General features: G+C 48.4%; 1 protein-coding gene across 1 annotated transcript in view; it reads left to right on the plus strand.

The window, feature by feature from the left end:
* The first annotated feature begins 417 nt into the window (after positions 1-417).
* Positions 418-19,584, plus strand: part of DKK3 (dickkopf WNT signaling pathway inhibitor 3) — a 37,360-nt gene continuing 18,193 nt past the window's right edge. The window contains exons 1-3 of the mRNA XM_006089605.3: positions 418-653; positions 5,403-5,540; positions 6,475-6,558. Coding sequence (XP_006089667.1) covers positions 444-653; positions 5,403-5,540; positions 6,475-6,558 — 432 coding nt within the window. The 5' untranslated portion in view covers positions 418-443. The remainder of the gene's footprint in view (positions 654-5,402; positions 5,541-6,474; positions 6,559-19,584) is intronic.

Here is a 19,584-nt window from a genome sequence, read left to right on the forward strand (position 1 = left end):
GCGGTGGCCGCACTAGAGCTGCGCTTCTGGACCTGGTCAAGGAGAGGGCAGGGCTCGAGCCCGCTGAACCCAGGAGGTGGGGTGAGCTGGGGGCCGCTAGCCTAGGGGACCCGGGTTCTGGTGCTCCGGGAGGGGGCCATCTCTAGGGGCGGGGGCAGAGCTCAGCCTGTGCGTGAGAACAGAGGTGGGAATACGGCGGGGATCCGCGCTGGGGCGCTGGGCTGGATTCGGGGGTTGCGTCTGGTTCCGCGGGAGCTGCATCCCGGGGGGACTCGTTTCGTTCCAGGGGAGGGGGGGAGGCGGGGCAGAGGGGCGCCGGGGGCGGGCCGGGACTCGGTGCCGGGGCGGGGGTGCGGGGCGGTGAGGCTGGCGAGGGGGTGGGCGCACTCTGACAGCGGTTCCTGGACACAGGCGGAGGCAGCGGCGCTGGGCGCAGAGTGGCGATGGGGCGGCCCTGGGGCACCCTGCTGTGCCTGCTGCTGGCAGCGATCCCCACAGCCCCCGTGCCGGCTCCGACTCCGACTTCGGCTCCGGTCGAGCCTGGCCCGGCTCTAAGCTACCCGCAGGAGGAGGCCACCCTCAACGAGATGTTCCGCGAGGTGGAGGAACTGATGGAGGACACGCAGCACAAACTGCGCAGCGCGGTGGAGGAGGTGGGTGCGCCCGGAGGGCTCTGGGAAGCGCAGGACCCGGGGCTGGGGAGACTGGGCGGCGGGAGGAAGCAGGCTCGGAGCGCTAGCAGGGTCCTCGGTTCCGCCCAGGCGCCGGGAAGGGCCGGCGGCAGATTCGGAGTAACCTGGAGGCAGCTCGGGGTGATTCCAGCTCCCACCTCGTCCGCCTTTCTTCGGCCAGAAGACCGGGATCTGAGCCTCCGGCTGGACCCACCCACCTGTCGGCAGGCTGCCCCTCCCCCTGTTGTCACCGGGGCTTGCCAGGCCCCTGGTATTCCAACCTCGCGGTTTTGCTGAGAGGCCCAGGAAGCTGGGGCATCTCAGGTTCCAGCTGTCCATTGGGCTTTGAGCTTGTGTCATCTTCCCGAGACACAGAGAGGATGCCCTGTGGGGACCAAGAGCCTGAGCTTTGCTAGTCGTCTGTCTGGGCTTCCCCCAGTGCCATGGGGTCAGAGAAGGGACATTGGAATCCTGAGCCCAGCAGTGAGACTTACCAGAGGGTGGTGGTAGGAGGAGGAGAGGGAATGGGAAAAGTAACCCCCCTCCACCCCAAGCGTGTTTTGGAGTCAGTCCTGGGCTCTAGGTCCTCTTCTGCCTCTCACTAGCAGGGTGACATTGGACAAATCCCTTAATATTCTGTGCCTCAGTTTCCTGTGGTAATTAAATGCCAGGATCTGTGTGGGCACCTGGTATATAATATGTAGCAGTTGTATCAGCTATCAGGTACCTAGGCAAAACTGCCTGGGTTCTTTCTTCCATCACCTCCCAGGTCCAAACACTATGGTTGGCATCCTCTGTGGTGGGGACACCATACTGCCAGGGCTGCCAGGCCAGGAGGTGCAGCTGGCCCAACTCTCCTGGCACAGGTGTGGGGAGCGATCCCTGGTTCCTGGGGTGGGTGGGCACAGTCACTGTTGTCGGGCCCAGCTCTGGCTGCAGCCTGTCTTTGGAGAGAAGGAGTTAGCAACACACCAGATGTCCAGGCTGATGGGTCAGTTGTCTTCACATCAATTTGGGCAAAGCCTCCGGAGCTGGCTCTGATCCATCAGGAGAAGTTGCTTTCTCCACCCACCCTGTGTAGTTAGGGGATATATCCCCTTCCTTCCATAACAGTCAACCTGGAGTTTTCAGGGAGGGGGACACTGGATTGGGGGGCGGTTGCACGGGCATCAGTACCTGAACATTCACTGCATGGCCCAGGTTCCTAAGCCCATGGACCTTCTGTTTCCTGTGAAAGCACAAGAATCATGACATTGAACAACTAAAGCGGGAGGGGAGTCACCTAGGCCCCACTGTCTCCTAATGCTGCACCTTCAAATTAAATGGAGCTCGTGATACTTCTGGTTTCCTTCTCTGGATTCTAGAACTTTCCCTCCTGCACATGGATCCTCATTGAAACTGACTAGGTCACCAATGTCTTTATTCAATGTGAACCTGTCCATGCAGCGTGGTCCTCTGATGGTAGCTCCTGGTGAGGGAGAGGGGGAAGCAGCAGGGCCTCTGCAGGCTCTTCATTGATCAGAGCAGTTCCGGGCTCAGCGGGACCTTAATGGCAGGATCCACTCTGAGGGAATTGTTCACATTGGCTCTGCCTGCACGCCAGCCTTCCTACCTCTGGCCGTGGCTCTGTCTGACTTGTGCAGATGGGCTAGCTGAAGTTTGCCACCAGGGGAGACATTGGCTGCCACTGCTACCCGCTCAGTGGTTGTTCCCTAAAGAGTGTCCTCACTAGCAGTGGGGACAGGTTGAGAGGGAGGTTGAACACCTGGTGTCAGGAGAACAGGCTGTGGGGACCAACCTTCCTTCATTCGACTCCAGCTCTGCCACTTCCTGGTGACAGCATCCAGGCTCTGAATGGAGGAAATGTTCCCCTTAGGACAAAGGAGAGACTTAAATGAGAGGATGCAGTAAAGGAAGTTATCTGACCATATAAAATGGGTTTAAGTATAATTGGCCTGGCCAGTGTGGCTCAGTGATTGAGTATTGACCTATGAACCAGGAGGTCTGGTTAGATTCCCAGTCAAGGCATATGCCCAGGTTGTGGGCTCAATCCCCAGTAGGGGGTGTGCAGGAGGCAGCCAATCAATGATTCTCTCTCATCATTGATATTTCTATCTCTCTCTCCCACTCTCCCTTCCTCTCTGAAATCAATAAAAATATATGTTTTTAAAAGGTATAATTGGTATAATGTGTCAGTCCTGATGAGGCTGTTGTAAGGATTAAGGGAGATTGTTCATTACCAATAAATAATGGCTTTTGTTATAATCATATTAATAGTACTAGTATGAGTAAAAATAAAGAACCACCATGGCCAATATATAATAGATTCTCAATAGATTGTGGCTATTGATGTTAATTTATTTTTAAAGAGATTGCCCGAGGGCCCCTTGAATCTCATAAACACAGGACAGTTGCTGTTTACTTGTTGTCCAGGGTAAGAACCAACGGACTGGGCCAGATGTATTAACTGTTTACGTAGTTGCATCATGAATCTGCTGAGAACTTCCTGCCATTTAAAATACTCCAGCTGACTCAAGCTGTTGATTTCTCCAAGGGGGGAAGATGAAGCTAACTCTACTCATCATATCATTATTGGGGGAATCAAATCTTCAAATGCTTTAATCCAGGCCGTTCCTATTTTTCTATCTTATTATTCTATATATTACTGATACATGTATTTTGAGGATAAAACTACTCCCTACCCCCACACTCTCATTGCCTTGTCTGTAACTGGCATATTTTAGAATGTTCCTAGGAAGGACCCAATACCAAACCTGGATTTCTCTCTCCAGTTTTTCCTTCTGTACCCTTTTAACAGACACACAGATTCAACCAACCATAAATGCCATTTTAAATAACATTCACATTCCTCCTCTATGAAACAAGTCCTATTGCTTCAGGCCTAAGTTTTCCTTGCTAGTGGCAGTAATAGTTGTGGTTGAAATTTCCATTGTAAACTGTACTTTTAGTTTGTGGTGCCATTAAAGAACTGTTAGCTCATTCTGTTGAAATAACCACTGGTTGAGAGAGCAGTTTTATGAAAAGACTATCTGCTCAGCCCAAAGCAAACTCTAGACTTGGTAACTTGTCAGTTATTTGAAAACCACGCTGGAGGATTCGGATTCCCATGAGAATTTTTAAAATATGAAAACATTCCGTCTCCTTGTGGGGAATCGCCTCTGTAGCATCTGAAGTCTCCTACACTTTGCAAGCCCTATCTTTTCTATCACTAAACATGCCAGCCTCTCTCTCTCTTACAAAAAAAAAAAATTAAATTAAATTCTTTTTTTGCCCATTCTGTCTCCTATCCTTTGTTGTTGTTAATCCTCACCCGAGGATATTTTTCCCATTGATTTTTTAGAGAGAGTATAAGGGAGGAAGGGGGAGAGAGAGAGAAACATCGATGTGAGACCCATCCATTGGTTGACTCCTGCACAGGCCCTGACCGAGACTGTGTATCAATCTGCAACCCAGGTGCTTACCCTTGACTGAGAATCAAACTCAAGACCCTTCAGTGCACGGGCCGACACTCTAACCACTTAACAACACCAGCCAGGGCCTGTTTCCTGTCTTCATTCCATTTTCCTCCATTTGTTAGCAAACTCTTCAAACACATGAGAGATACCTGCTCTCTCCACTTCTACCCAAACATTCCCTGGAAAGCTTCTTAAACTGCCTTCCTAAAGGGCAGTATTGTGAAAGTAGCTATTTATTACCCCTTTGCTTGATGGCAAATACTGGACCAGGCACTTGGATTTTGTGATCCTAATTCTTCCATCTGCTCAGCATGATAGGATCATCCCTCATTTTACAGAAAAAGAGAAAGCTGCCCTAGCCGGTTTGGCTCAGTGGATAGAGCGATGGCCTGCAGACTGAAGGGTCTTCTCCTAGTGGGTACTCAGCTAAAGGCACCTATCATTATTACCATTATTTGTAATTGCAAAGAGGAAAAGAGAAGTGGTTCATTTTTCTTTAAAAAAGTTTCTTTCAATTACAGTTTACAGTCAATTCTATTTTGTATTAGTTTCAGGTGTACAGCATAGTGGTTAGACAATCATTTACTTTACAGAGTGACCCCTTGATATTTCCAGTGCCCACCTGGCACCATACATAGTTATTACAATACTAGAGACCCGGTGCACGAAAATTCATGCACTCAGGGGTGTCTCTCAGCCTAGCCTGAGCCCTCTCGCAGTCCGGGACCCCTTGGGGGATATCTGACTAATGGCTTAGGCCCAGTCCCTGGGGGATCAGGCCTAAGCTGGCAGCCAGACATTCCTCTGGCAGCCTTGGAGCCCTCGGGGGATGTCCACCTTGGAGCCATGGGGAGCGGGCCTAAGCCATTAGTCGGACATCCTTAGCACTGCCACAGAGCCAGCTTCTGGCTGATTGGCACTCCCCCAGTGGAAGCACACTGACCACCAGGGGGTAGCTCCTGCATTGAGCATCTGCCCCCTGGTGGTCAGTGCACATCATAGCAACCAGTCATTCCCCCGTTAGGGTCAATTTGCATATTATCCTTTTATTATATAGGATTATTGACTATCAGAATTCCTTTAAATTTTTAAATGTCCTGACCCTCCTTGACCACATTAATGAAATAGGAATATCAGCATGTACATGTTATTGACTGTTTCCTATGCTGTACTCTACATCTCCATGGTTCTTTTTCGACTCTGACTTGTATCAAGAGGGGGAAAAAAGTGCTCATTTAATCCATTGGTTTAATAGATGGAGGCAGAAGAAGCTGCTGCTAAAACATCGTCAGAAGTGAACCTGGCAAACTTACCTCCCAGCTATCACAATGAGACCAACACGGAAACCAAGGTTGGCAATACCACCATCCATGTGCACCGGGAAATTCACAAGGTACGGGCGTTCCTGGCCAGCGCCTTCTCCTTTCTATAGCACCCAGTCCCATCTGAGCCCTAAGGTTTTCTTTACATATTTGACACATAAGCCAAAAATACAAATAATTTTTACTTATCATTAAGTATTTAGTACTTAATTTTCTTATCACTCCTTGTCTTTTATTCATGTTTTGGTACTCAAACATGGACTTTCTTGGACTTCTACTTAATAGATTCACACGTATGTCATCTTTTTCCCTAATTTACTATAATCCTCTGTAGGGCAAGGTATATACTACTAGTTTTAAATCCTCAGGTAGTGCATCAGGATTACCTGGGAGCCTGTCACACTTCCCAACCCCAGCCCGATCCTCGGAGGTTTTATATCACGGATAGTGGGTAGTTTTTAGAGCTCTCCGGAGCTTTGATCTCATTCTCACACGTGGCTGCACATGCAATCACCTGGGAGCTTTACGAACTAGTGATGCATAAGGCCCCTCCCCAGAGACTCTAATTCAGTTGATCTGAGTGCTGCCTAATCAGGAGCGGGGCAGCTGTAGCTAAAACCTGCTTGCTTCTCATGAAAGACGTTCCATTAGACACCCAGACCTGTAGCCGTTATAAAGAAAGTCTGCCTTGAGTTTCAAGTGATGAGCCCCAAGAACGATAAACATGGCAAACACTGAATATTTGCTGGGCGACAGGCTCTGTGTTGAGTGCTTTACACAGACCACCTCATCCCTCCACGTAGGAGCCGTGTGAGGCAGACTCTGTGACACCCATGGTCACTGCTCAGAGGACAGGCTGCTCATCTGAGGGGAAGGGAAGGGGGAGGGCCAGTCTGTCCGCTTGGCTGGATGCCCCTGCTTCAGAAAACAGAAGAAAGAAAAAAAGTTGTGGAAGTTGCCCAGAGTTCCTTCTATGTCACACTCACTGCGCCTGTTCTATTGTAGATCACCAACAACCAGACTGTACAAACCATCTTCTCAGAGACAGTGATCACGTCTGTGGGAGAGGAAGGCGGCAGAAGGAACCACGTGAGTTGTCACCTCCCCTGCGCTCACACCCCAAGGCACACGCATCTTGGTGTACCTACCACAGGTGACCCAGGCTCCGGACCACGGGCAGGAGGCAGGCTCTTTCAGGCACTTTTCCTGCCTCATTTTGGCCAAGGTCATCTAATTCCTGACCAGACCTATGCATTCTGGTTACGGGCTCTACATTTCTGCACTTTGCATCAGAAATAACAGAGAAATTAAATTCAGTTGTCATTTGATGGCTCCATCTCAGCCTTGAAAGGGGAATAAGGAAGTACCGGGTGCATTGATTAGAGATCCTGTTCGTAAGACCTGGGCATCTGAGCGCTTGTGGCCTGGCCCATGCCTTGTATAACGTCAGCCCTGATCAGGCAGTTTGAGAGCAAGAAAACCTTAGGTGGAACCCAGTGGCCTAAAGGGAAAAGGGTGTCCTCCCACTCCAGGCTTCATGCTCTGGCCCCTCGTGATATGCCTGCTACTGAGGTGCCTGTTGTTTAGTCCAAAGGCATCTTCAATAGAATTACAGGGTCCTGTAGTTGGAAGGGACATCATTTCACAAAAGGAAGACCCAGTCGGAGTCACTGGTCTCCCGACTCACAGGCCAACAGTGACTCATCTGCGGTTATCTTCTCAGAGAAGTGGCTGCTTAAGATGCAGATGCCGGATGAGGCACGGACAAGGCACTGCCTTGAGGCATGGGCCACAGTGAAGTGTGCCCCCTTTGTGGAGACCGCAAGGACCAGCCTCTCTGTACCCAGGTGCCTTATGCAAACTTCCGGACTATGAGATCTTTCCCTTTTGAGGTGCGCGACGCATTCCTGGCCTTCCAGGGGGATCAAGGATTTCCCCTGCCTCTTTTGGCCTTATCCCCAGGAGAGAACTGGTGTGTTCATAATAGTTAGGGAGGTGGCGTTGACATGGTTGGTGTTGATGGGCGCTTCTTTGATTTTGGCACAGAGCTCAGACACGTACTGCAGGCTGGGGAGTGGGGGAGGGGGGTCCAGTTGGTGCCAGTGACCCACCATTCAAGGGACCTGGGGGTTGGGGTGGGGGCAAGCTGTGTGGTGAAATGAAAGGAACTCAGGCGGTGAAGCCCAGAAGCATGACTTTGTCACTTACAAGCTGGGTCACCTCGGTTCCCCCAGCTTCAAGCGAGGCAGTGATTTTCACCAGCTCTCCCGACTCGGAGAGTACAGAAGTCTTAGACACAAGAAGACGGGATGCACTAAGGTCAGGAGGGAAGAGAGTCCAGTTCTCAAAGGTGGGAAGAGAGAGAGGGAAGCCAAACAAAAAAACAAACAGCTGGAGGGTGTGGAGGGAAAAGCTTTAGGATATTCCAGATTTAAGTCTCCGTGTGGGGCCGCCTGAGGGAAGGAGGGCCTGTGCAGAAGCCATGGAATGGAAGGGGCAGGGAAACAGAACTCACCGGGCTGTGAATTAGAAAAAAAAGCATTGTCCTCAAGTTAAAAAAAAAAAAAAAGGCAAATGATTGCACAATGATAGAGGTTTGCTCCAGGGAGCTCCCCAGAGCCCAGAGGGCAGCCGCCCTGGCTATGAGCACATCAGCACCTGCTGGAGGCCCAGGTGCCCTGTGAGACGACTACGTCAGGTTTTGAGCCCTGTGAGGGGGAACCGAGGCTCTGATCATGGTGAGCCGGTGAGAGACAAGATCTCAGAGATGCCATGGCGTGCTTGGGTAGAGAGCCTGCACGTGAGTGCTGCTCCCAGTGAGTTTGTGCCGGCTTTCCCGAGTGTGCGTGGCTTTGTGCGTCCATGTGTCCTTACTTCAGGCTCAGCTGGGGGCCCAGAATCTCCACGCCTTTGTTGCCATCTCCCATGTCCACCGTGTGACGCTGGACGTTTGTGTGGCACCTTTGTGCAGTGCGTGATTGGACCCCTGTGGTCCTGAGGGTGCAGGAGGTTGGCAGGGAGAGATAGATCCCCAAAACCCAGAAGGTAGAGACTCACCAAGTTTTTCTAGATTTGGGCTCAGGCCCTTGGCATATTAACTCACTGAGTTTCTTTATGAGAATAATTCCCATTTGATCGGCAAGAAGGGAGACCTGGGCGGCTGATGCTTGACTGGCCAGTTTCTGGAGAACCCCACGGGTCTTCAGAGAATAGACTTTTCAAGCCGCCTGTGACAGGGATGTTATGTTCAGACACAGGGACATCTGTACCACAGAGCCTCATTCATTGCCAGAGTGGCTTGCTGAACGTCAGAGAAGCAAGATCTAGTTTCAGATGCCCACGGCATTCTTCCATTCAGCTGCTCTCTGGTTCCTGGGCCCCGTGGTCCTAACACAATGGAACGGGGGCTCAGCATCAACTTTGCAGAGACACGAAGATCCTGTCTCGAGGGGGAAGCTGTAAACACGAGACTCCTCAAAGGAGTGCGAAGGGTCGATATTGTCACCACTGTCCCACCCCGTAGCTTCATAACTTAATGATTTCTACAGTTGGCTCTGAAATGCATTCCACACTGAAGAAACTTCCTCTTAAATGGAAAAGGGAGATTTGCCTTTCAAAAGGACGAAAATCATACGTTGTCCCAATCTTCAGTTACTGCACACAGGGGCTAAATTTCCAGCATTTAAAATTCCCAGATGAGTTCAATTAAAAATAATCACCAAGCACCACCACCAGCCCCCACCCCCCACCCCCTACCCCCACCCCCATTTTCCTTTCTTCAAATGCTGGTATGTGTATGAATATGTATGGTAACCCGAGGAGGCCCGTGGAAAGTTACAGACAGTCATACTATATGCCTGTCTAGAAAACTTAGCACAGTATGTGCACGGTATTGGTCTGTTTTTACATTCAAACGCGAGAGGGGAAAAGGACATGCGGCTTGTTATTTCGCCCGAGTGCACTGGCGATGGCGATGTGGCCCGACATCTTTCTGTGGGGCTTTTGTGCGGGGCCCTCGCCTGTCTCCCTTCATGGGCCAGTGGGCGGCTGACTGATGTGGTGCTGCTTTCGTGCAGGGTGAGGTTAGGAGGAGAGCTGGAGCGCGGACGAGCCATTATGCATCAATGGGAAGCTTTTATTTATAGCACCGTGTCCCCAGAGATGAAGAATCCGGTCCAATTAGCCAAGGCACCATTTTGAAGGGACACATCCTCTCATTAAAATACAGCTCACAGCTAACGACCTTAGCACCTCACTCACATTTGTTGCCTTTTTTATGTTTGCGTTAGAATATGACATAGAACCGTAGGTCCACTTGTTTTTCCAGCTGAACATACCTCATTTGAACCTATGAGTTCCATTCTATTACAACAACTCTCAAGATCTTGGTCAAGACTTTCAAGGTTCCAGGGAGACAAATTTCACTACCAAAATCATGTAGATCGGAGCAATTTGAGTGACCCCCGAGACCTCCTTGTCCCACAGCATGATGGGGGTTACAGGGCCTTTTTGACTCCACCCAGTGCACAGTGGACGGTGACAGTGGAATTCTCTGCAAGTGTGAACCAAACGTCTTCTCTGCTGCGAGGATTCGGTCTGTCATTTGTGCTGAAGCTTGGGAGGAGTGGGAGGTAAACTGTGGCTGAAGGTCTCAGGACTTGTTTGTTGGTTTCCCATGAACAGTATCCTGTCCCCTCAAAGTCCAGGGAGACCCAACGGGAGTGTGGGAGGAGCAAGGGTGTTGAATGACAGCCTTCTCCCTGAGACCTCAGGTTCTTCCACGCTCCCAGCCGCCCCCAGCCAGGTGGGGTGCTGGCTTTGTTTGCTTCTATGCCTTGATTCTGAAGCTGGAGTTGTTATCAACTTAATAGAGTGGCAGAGGGCGCCATGATGACAAGTCACTGGGGGTTTAACAGAAATGCTATCGGGGAGGGCCTGGGCCTATTAGAGAAACTCAGTCAAAACCGTGCCCTGACCCTTACAAGCTCTGTCCATTATGAGTCTGCTTCTTCATTTATGAAAGGGGCTAATAATTCCCGGTTCCCAGAATTGAGTGAGAATGCAGTTAGGCAACGTTTATAAAAGCTCTTTGTGTAGGGCTCATTAGTATTGAAAAGTATTTTAAACTGGGTTCTAATTGGTTTCTCCCCTTGTTCCCAGCAACCTACTGCCAAAAGAATGAATGGGCATAGCAGCTGAGGGTATGGTTAAGGACTCCACGGGCTCCCTCCACTGATGTTCGAAGCCTTGGCTAGGCTCTCCAGAGCCCTGCCTCCCCCTCGGAGTATAGCACTTCACCTGGAGCTCCGTGTTCCTAGCCACAGGGTTGACTCGCCTGCTGTCCTTGTTTGGGTGCTAGGGACACAAACAGAAGAAAGAATGGACCATATGAATGACAAGAGAATAGGTGCTGGCAAATGCCAGGATGGGCCTCTGGTTGGCAGGGTGTATGCTGGTTTCTACAGAGAACAAAAGACTAGTGGTTCTAAGAGTGATGAGAGTGATGGTATAGTCTTAGGTTGAATGTGCATCTCCACAGTCCTATCACCAGACATTTGGGTACATCTGTGTTTATAGATTTATATTTGACTTTGTGATATCTGGCCAAGTATAAGGCCCTCATGCCTAATCCAGTAGGAAAAAATTATTGGGAAATTGAAGAGCTCTGGATCATTCTGAGAGATGAACAAACAATCTCCAAACAATAAGTAGATGTAGGCATTTCTTTTGAGCTATAACCTGGCTCTATTAAAGTGGTCTCTCCTCAACCTAAATCTCCTTCAAGAAGGAACTCATCCCCTGCCAGCATGGCTCAGTGGTTGAGCATTGACCCATGAACCAGGTCAGGGTCGGTTCCAGGGATGTGGGCTCAATCCTCAGTAGGGGGTATGCAGGGGGCAGCCCATCAATGATTCTCTCTCATCATTGATGTTTCTATCTCTCTCTCCCTCTCCCTCCCTCTCTGAAATCAATAATATATATATATATATATATATATATATATATATATAATTAAAAAGAAGGAACTCATTAAATATACATAATTCCACATCCAAATCAAAATATTGTGAAGTTAATCAATGAGTCTCATATAAGTTGGTATAATAGGATGTCTTGAAAAATGTTAAGTGAAAAAAGAGCAATTGCTAAGCAGTATCTATACTATATTAAGTAAGTAAAATATACCTTATATATACAGTATATAAAAATATTTCATTTTTAGAAAAAATTTTGCATAAAAAGTTTGGCAAAATATATACTAAATCATTCATAGCAGTATATCTGGAGGAACTGAAATTTGCTGAGGTTTTTTTCCTTGATAGTTGTCTATACTTTTTTTAATGTTTTAAAAAGAGCTTGTGAATTATTTACAGTTTTGCTATAAACATCTATCTATCTACCTATCTGTCCTTTTTGAACAATTTTGTAGGTATTTCTTTTGTGCTGATCCTGGAAATTAAATTGCTGAGTCAAAGGCTGTATATCTAAAATTTTGAGAGATGCTGCCAAATTTTCCTCTAGAAAGGTTACAGTAATTTCACTCTTTTAAAAAAATATTTTTTTACTTAATTTAGAGAGGGAGAGGAAGGGAGAGATAGAAACATCAATGATGAGAGAGAATTATCGATCAGCTGCCTCCTGCACATCCCACCCTGGGGATCTAACCCAAAACCTGGGCATGTGCCCTGACCATGAACTATGATCTCCTGGTTCATAGATCAACACTCAACCATTGAGTAATACCAGTAATTTTACGCTTAGCAACAATTTCTGAGACTATTTCACCAACCCTCCCCTACAGTGGGCGTTACAGTGGGTGATTCTTTATATCTTCTTTTTATTTCTATTTCTGTGATTATTAGTAAGGTCCAGGGGAATAGCTGTTGGAGAATCGTAAGTTGTAGCAAAGATAGAATTCTCCACAGATTCATCTCACCCCTTCCTCCCTTCCTCATGGTGAAAGGGCAGCTTGGCATTCCAGGCTGTTCCCAAGACCCAATGCCATCTGTCCCCGTGTGGGGCAGATTAGGAAGGTGTGAAGTTCCTGTGTCCATGTGAGGTGGCTGATGGGCTGTGAGTCACACCAGGAGTAGGTGACGGTGACAGGCAGGCTCCTGCCTCCACCCCTGTAAACACAAAAGACAGACTTGCTCCTTCCTTCTCCCCTGACCTCCACAAACACCCCACACACATGCTTAGGTGCCTCCTGGTCGAAGAAGCACTCAGTAGGGTGGCTAAGTTTACAGGCCGGTAAGATCAAGGTGCAGCTCAATATTCATGAGCCATGTGACTGATTAAGTTCCTTAACTGCTCTAAGACCTTCGTTTCCTCATATGTACAGTGGGGTTAAAAAAAAAAAAGGACCTTCCATATAGTGTTGTCACGAGGATAAAGTAAAATAATCCAGGTGAAAAGCACCACACAGCGCCTAGGATGCAAGAGTAAGCCGTCAGTCAGTGTCATCGTTATCATTCGATTACCCCAAACTATGGCTGTCAAAATTCCCAGGATTAATTACTCCACGCATGCATTGATTTGCACATCCATTGAGCACTTACTGCATGAATGGCAGATAAATGTAAGAGACAGTCCCTGACAGCAGAGAGCACCCAGGCTAGTGGTGCACCTAAAACCAGACCATTCCAATGTGACTCCTTAGGCAGAGGCGATACAGGGCGTGGCGGGTGCATGACCCGGTGGCCAGGGAAGACTTGTTGGGAGATGATCCTTCAGGTCTCTGGCGCTTCTGCTCATTTTATAAGCAGAGGCATTCACTGCCCTTGTGTTCCCGACCATCACACATCAAGCAGCCCTGGAAGGAAGGCAGAGAGAGCTGTCCTCCTCTGCCTGGGGTCCACTGGAAACAGCCTGGGTTCTCTAAGCTTGACATTCCTCAGCTGTGAGGCACCCCCACTGCGGGCACAGCATCCACCTGGGCCCCACGGTGGGGTTGGGGGCAGGGGAACTGTTGAAAACACAAAGCTCCTGCTGCTTCTGTGCTGTCAAGTCCTGTGTCCCCGACCCAGGAGTTCATGTCTTCTGCTGGCATCCATGAAACTGTGGAAGGCTCACGTGTCCCCTTGCAAGTAAACCCACAGACCCTGTTTTGGCAGGCTTCCTGGAAGAGGTGGCAATTGAGCTTTATCTTGAATGATGTCTGGGAATTCTCGATGGTGAGGAGGAAGAGCATTCCTTGCAGAAGACTTTTTTGTTCAAAGTCAAGGAAGCATGTGGAAATAAGAACATGTTTGAGAATAAGAACGCTAGGATCCCAGAGGTGGGAGCATGCCTGAGGGGGCAGCAGGTGAGGCTGGGAGAGGCAGGGATTAGCTTTGAGAGCCCAGCGAATGAGTTAGAAGCACATGCTGAGTTAGGAACACATCCCGAGCATCTGAAGAGCTTTAACACGCCCCGTACCATATGCATAGGGCACTGAGGCTCCGCACAGCAGCCCCCAGGGGAGAGAGCCAGGACGACATGGTTTGAATGGCAGATACATTGGTGGGGACGGAGTTTTGCTTAATCCTGCTGAGTCCTTTGTGCCCTTCAAAAGGCCTGGCTTCGGGGCTTGGAACCGGGAACCTTTTAGTTAGAAACAGAGCACTCTGCGTTTGTGTGGTGCCAGTAGGCCGCCAGAGGAGTGACAGTGATTGAACTTGAAGTCTCATTAGGCTGACGGCTGCAGAACAAGCCGTGTCTGTGGTGTCTGAGGAGCCGGGGTTGAGGAGCATCCTGTGCGGGTCTGTGGCTGTCCGCTGCTCTCAGAACCCGGGGATCCTTCCAGACCAGCCTGGACAGCACGCGCATGCGGCCTTGGCATCTGGCTGTGAGACACGTGGCCCCGCCCTTCCTTGACCTTTGGCATCATTCTGAAAACTCACAGAGCTTGCGAGACCATTTTGTTTGTTGTAAAATAATGGCAAGGACCACAGTGTTCCCTCATGTGGTCACTATGACTCAGAAAGTGACCAAGTTAACCACCCCCTCTCCAAAGCTGCCTCGTTCTCCTTTCCAGGGTCATTCCTGGTTGACTGTTTGGACCAACCATCAGTGATGTGATTAAGGGCTCAGTAATAATGGCAATAATAGTAACAGATGATGATGAAGATAATCACTGCCATTCCTGGGCCCTTGCTCCATGCCAGGCACCGTGCCTGGATCTGACCAGGTTTCCCTCACATAACCTGCACGGCAGCCATGCTCTTAAAGAAACGTTTTTAAAAGTTGTGATAAAATATTTATAATGTAAAATTTACCATCCCAAACACTTTTAAGTATATAGTTCAGTAGTAAGTACAGTACACTCCCATTGTTGTTAACCAATCTATTTTCATCTTGCAGAACTGAAATACTGAACTCATGAAACCATAACTCTTTACTGCCTCCCTTCCCCATTCCTCGCCCCTGGCAACTCCTTCTCCTTTCTGTCTCAATGACTATGACTACTCTAGGTACCTCATGTGAATGGACTCTTACAGTATTTGTCTTTTGTGACTGGCTTATTTTACTACACCAAGGGCTCAACCATGGTGTAGCATGTGTCAGAATCTCCCTCCTTTTTAAAGCTGAACGATATTCCATTGTGTGTGTATAAATAAGTATATATACTAGAGGCCCAATGCATGAAATTCGTGCAAGGGGCTCAGCCCTCACAGCCCCAGCTTTGTCTGGAAGGTCGTCGGAAGGTCGTTTGGCTGTCCTTGTTGGGCTGTCTGGTCTAATTAGCATATTATGCTTTTATTATTATAGATACACACACACACATACATATACATATCTATACTACATTTTGTTTCCATTCATCCATCAATGGACACTTGGGTTGTTTCCACATCTTGGCTATTGTGAATGACACTGCTATGAACACGGATGTATAAATATCTCTCTGAGTCCCTGATTGCAATTCTTTTGGGTATATACCCAGAAATGGAGTTGCTGGGCAATTTTTTGAGGAACTGCCAGACTGTCTCACAATGACAGCACCATTGGACGTTCCCACCAGTGGAGCATGAGGTGGGACATCTTTTTAACCTCTGGTTTCCATGACTATAGGCATGAGGGGACTTGAGGACCCACACTGAAGGGCTGTATGAAAATCCCCGGCCTCTGCTGCCTTTGGTCAAAGCAGTGCTTTCTCAGCACCGGTCCCAGGGGCTGCCTCTGCAGGTGGCAGTCACAGTCTCAGGGTGTCTTTGAGGTATAACTGACACCACTAATCAGAGGTTCTCGCCTACACCCAGCCTCTAGCCAACGTGCTGAAAACTGGCCTGGGGTTAGTGTACACAGGCTCAGGCTGCACCTGGGAGATTCATCTCTCAGATCCAAAGATGTGATTTTTTTTTATCATTAAGATTCTATGTCCCGCTCTACCCCTCCCTTATAACCCTTGCCTCACCATGGTCTCCTAGAAGAATCCAAAGGCCTCCCACATGCCTGTGAGGCTCTGCAGACCCCTGAGGGCTCAGGTGCGGGCTCAAGGGAAACGGTTTGTGGTGGTGGTGGTGGTGGTTTTTAAATTCCCACCAGAGGTAGGGAGGGCTTCTTGGGAGGAGGGCCAGAGGCCAGTGCCAGTGGAGGCCTTGGTCATTCACGCTCCTCCTCTGGGGTCAAAGTCAGGGTCAGGGGAAGGGGACTAGATCAGGATGGGGTTTGGGGTGCTGTGGGGCATGTTTAATGCTCTCACAGAATTTGCAGTCATGCCCCAGATCCGATGAGCTAAGCTGGCCTCCTAAATCAGGCAGGAATGCCTACTTTGGTCCCATCCCAAAGTAGGTAAAATGATGGATAGGGATTGAGTCATCTAAATGTTTGCCCAGATCTCATTGCTCTGTCTAGACCTGCTGTCGGTTTCATTTTCCCCCTCCACCTCCTGGGAGAGAAAGAATAAAGGAGACGTCTGGGTATGTTTCAGGGAGCATGGTGCAGTGAGATTTGGGGTCCGAAGTGCACAGGTTGGAGTCTCTGCCCCGTGGGCAGCTTCATTCACGGCTCTGAGCACTGGCTCCTGGTCTGTTTCAGGAGGATTTAGTGACTGCCCCAAGGCCAATGTTTTAGAAATAAGTGACAATGTGTGGAAGGTACCTGCCACTGAATAGGTGCTTAATAAATGTAAATTCTCCTTTCTGAGCTAATTTCCTGGACCTTTGAGGGCAGGAGGCAGTCATTTATTGATTGTGAATGTGACCCATCAGTAAACATGCTTATTTTGTTGTAAGGTTACTGAGAAAGTTTCTCAGGTGATGGTGGCTAAGGTGCTAGACCACCCATGAAGATGTTGTGTGTTAAGACAGGCCTCCTGCCAAAGATAAAGGAAAGCAATTTCACTGAGTCACAGAATTATAAAGGGCAGAATTCACAGGGTTCTTTGAGCTCCCGTAGATCAGGGACAAAAACATGTGACACACACACTGCCATCCACCCACCGCCATGCCTATGGCAGACAGCACTAATCAATGGCAGTTCTCTCCTGATCAGCCCAGATAGAGCCTCAGAACTCGAGATAACACAATACTTCCAGCAGGTAACCAATTGGAAGAGCACTCTATCTGAGATCCATTTCTTAGCCCTGCTTCACCCCAAACCTCTCATTTTACAGATGGAGAAAACAGATGGGAAAGCATATAATTTTCTCCAAATCATAGCTATTGGGACCCCATGTCCAGTTCATTTCAGTATTTAATATGCTGTGGACTTGGAGTTTTCTGTTCAGGAAGCAGGGTCTAGGTCAGCCGTGGGCAAACTACGGCCCGCGGGCCGGATGCGGCCTGTTTGAAATGAATAAAACTAAAAAAAAAAAGACCGTACCTTTTTATGTAATGATGTTTACTTTGAATTTATATTAGTTCACACAAACACTCCATCCATAGCTATTGGGACCCCATGTCCAGTTCATTTCAGTATTTAATATGCTGTGGACTTGGAGTTTTCTGTTCAGGAAGCAGGATCTAGGTGTCACTATTTCTATGAACATCTCTTAAGGTTAGTGCCAGGGAAGATGTTCTGCCTGATGCTGAGAAATGATGAAGACCAATGGAGAAGGGTCTTCTGAGGCCCAGGGAGCAGAATCGGAAGTTCATACCGTGGAGGCCAGGAGAAGTGTCTAGAAGACTGTGCGCCCTGGGAAGGCAGGGACTTCTGTGTTGACATGGGGTAGGTGCTCAGTATTGAATGAACAAATTTATGGAAGAAAACTGTATGACCAAGGAGAGACTTGGGGAATATAAACAGAAGCACAAATACTTGAAGATAAGATTCAGCAAAGAGCTGCAAGTATGAAGATGAGTTTTATTTGCCTGAAAAGGGATTTTCTCTGTGTTTTTCTCTCATTCGTTCATTTATCTACATCAGTGATTTGCAACCTTATTCATTTCATGGCACACACATAAACTAAACTAATTACTAAAATTCTGTGGCACACCGAAAAATATATATTTTGCCAATGTGATAAAAAATAGGTATAATTTTGATTGAATTGCAAAAAATAATAATAGTAATTATCTTTTTTGCTTCAAAGTGACTTTTTAAAAAATCATATATATGTATTTTTTTCTAGTACCAAAAATTAAGCAGTCAGACACAACTTTATTATGCAACATGACCAATAAGATGCAACATGACCAATTATATGACCTTTATACTAGTATTTATGGTTCAAGGCAGGGCATTCATCCCTGACGGCTCTTGTGTTGGCTGTTGTCATTTTGACAATCTAAGGGGAAAGTGGCCAGTGCCCCTGACTAAGTAGTCAGTTATTGCATATTTTAAAAATTCTTGCAGCTCACCAATTGAAAATTGCTGGTCTACATTAATGAGCACCTACCATTTGTTGGGATGCATACCGGGTGCTTTTATGTGTTTTATTTTCTGATCCTTATAATACTGAGAGGTAAATACTCGACAGATGAGGACTCTGGAATTTAGGGAAGTTAAAGCCATGATAGATGTTAAATAGAAGAACTGGAATATGAACCCAGATATAAATTTTGGCCTTTTCAATAAAAAGATATTATTTCTGAGAGAAAAAGTCATGAAAGTTTATAGCCATAATCCTGAGTGGTTTTGAAGATGCTACCATGAACCTTCCACCACCTGGTTCTGTTCCTGTCATTTATATCAAGTCATTAACACCCCCTCCCCCCACCACCACCTCCAAATTCTCCCAATGAAAAACCAAGAAACACAGGGGCCATTTCCTCCCAGGGATGGCAGAGCCCCTAGGGGTCACCGGGAGAGGGTATCAGAGGGAGGTGGTTAGGAAACTGTGGAATCTCTCACCCACTTTTGCTGTCACTAGTGATCAGCTATGAGACCTGCTGCCACTCAGAGGGACATTCTAAGCCACTGGGGAGGAGTATTTTAAGTGGGTGGCTGTGCTCGTATCTGAAGAAGTTGGCCACCGACACATTTCAGTGATGTGATGTGGCAAATACAGCCACAGGGAAACAGCCCACATTTTCCATAGTCTCATAATTCAGGGCCTCCCTGAAGAGGGAGCAGGTGTAAAAGGCAGAGAGAGCCCACCGCCTCGTGTGAGTAGGGGTCAGGATGGAACACATCCTGGCTGGACAATGGGAGAGGGCCCATGCCTCAGGCCAGCAGGTCCCCCAGGGGGTGGCCAGAGGTGGGCAGGGGCCAGCAGATTTCTCAAACCCTGAGCCACAGGACTTAGGCTCAACCCCACCTGCACAAGTTCCCACCCAGCACCCTTTTGCTTTTTCCATGCTTCTGGGGCCCCGTTTTCCCCCTTGATGTCTATGGGACCTCCTTTCCCAGAGGGAACACACACCCTGCAGCAGAAAGGCCTGCCTAGGCAGAGCTGCGCCCTCCCTGTGACAGTCTTGCTAGGATTTAGAGGGTGAGAGGAAGGAAAGAGAACTAATATTCATTGAGCACCTACTATGAGCAAGGTACAGTGTGATTATTTCATACTAGAGGCTCGGTACATGAGATTTGTGCACTTGCAGGGGGAGGTCCCTCAGCCCGGCCTGCGCCCTCTTGCAGTCCGGAAGCCCTCGGGGGGATGTCCCACTGACAGTTTAGGCACCCACCAGCAGTTGGACATCCTTAGTGCTGCCATGGAGGCAGGAGAGGCTCCCGCACCGCAGCTGTGCTCGC

This window comes from Myotis lucifugus, unplaced genomic scaffold (assembly GCF_000147115.1).
Source record: "Myotis lucifugus unplaced genomic scaffold, Myoluc2.0 scaffold_61, whole genome shotgun sequence".
Taxonomy (NCBI): domain Eukaryota; kingdom Metazoa; phylum Chordata; class Mammalia; order Chiroptera; family Vespertilionidae; genus Myotis; species Myotis lucifugus.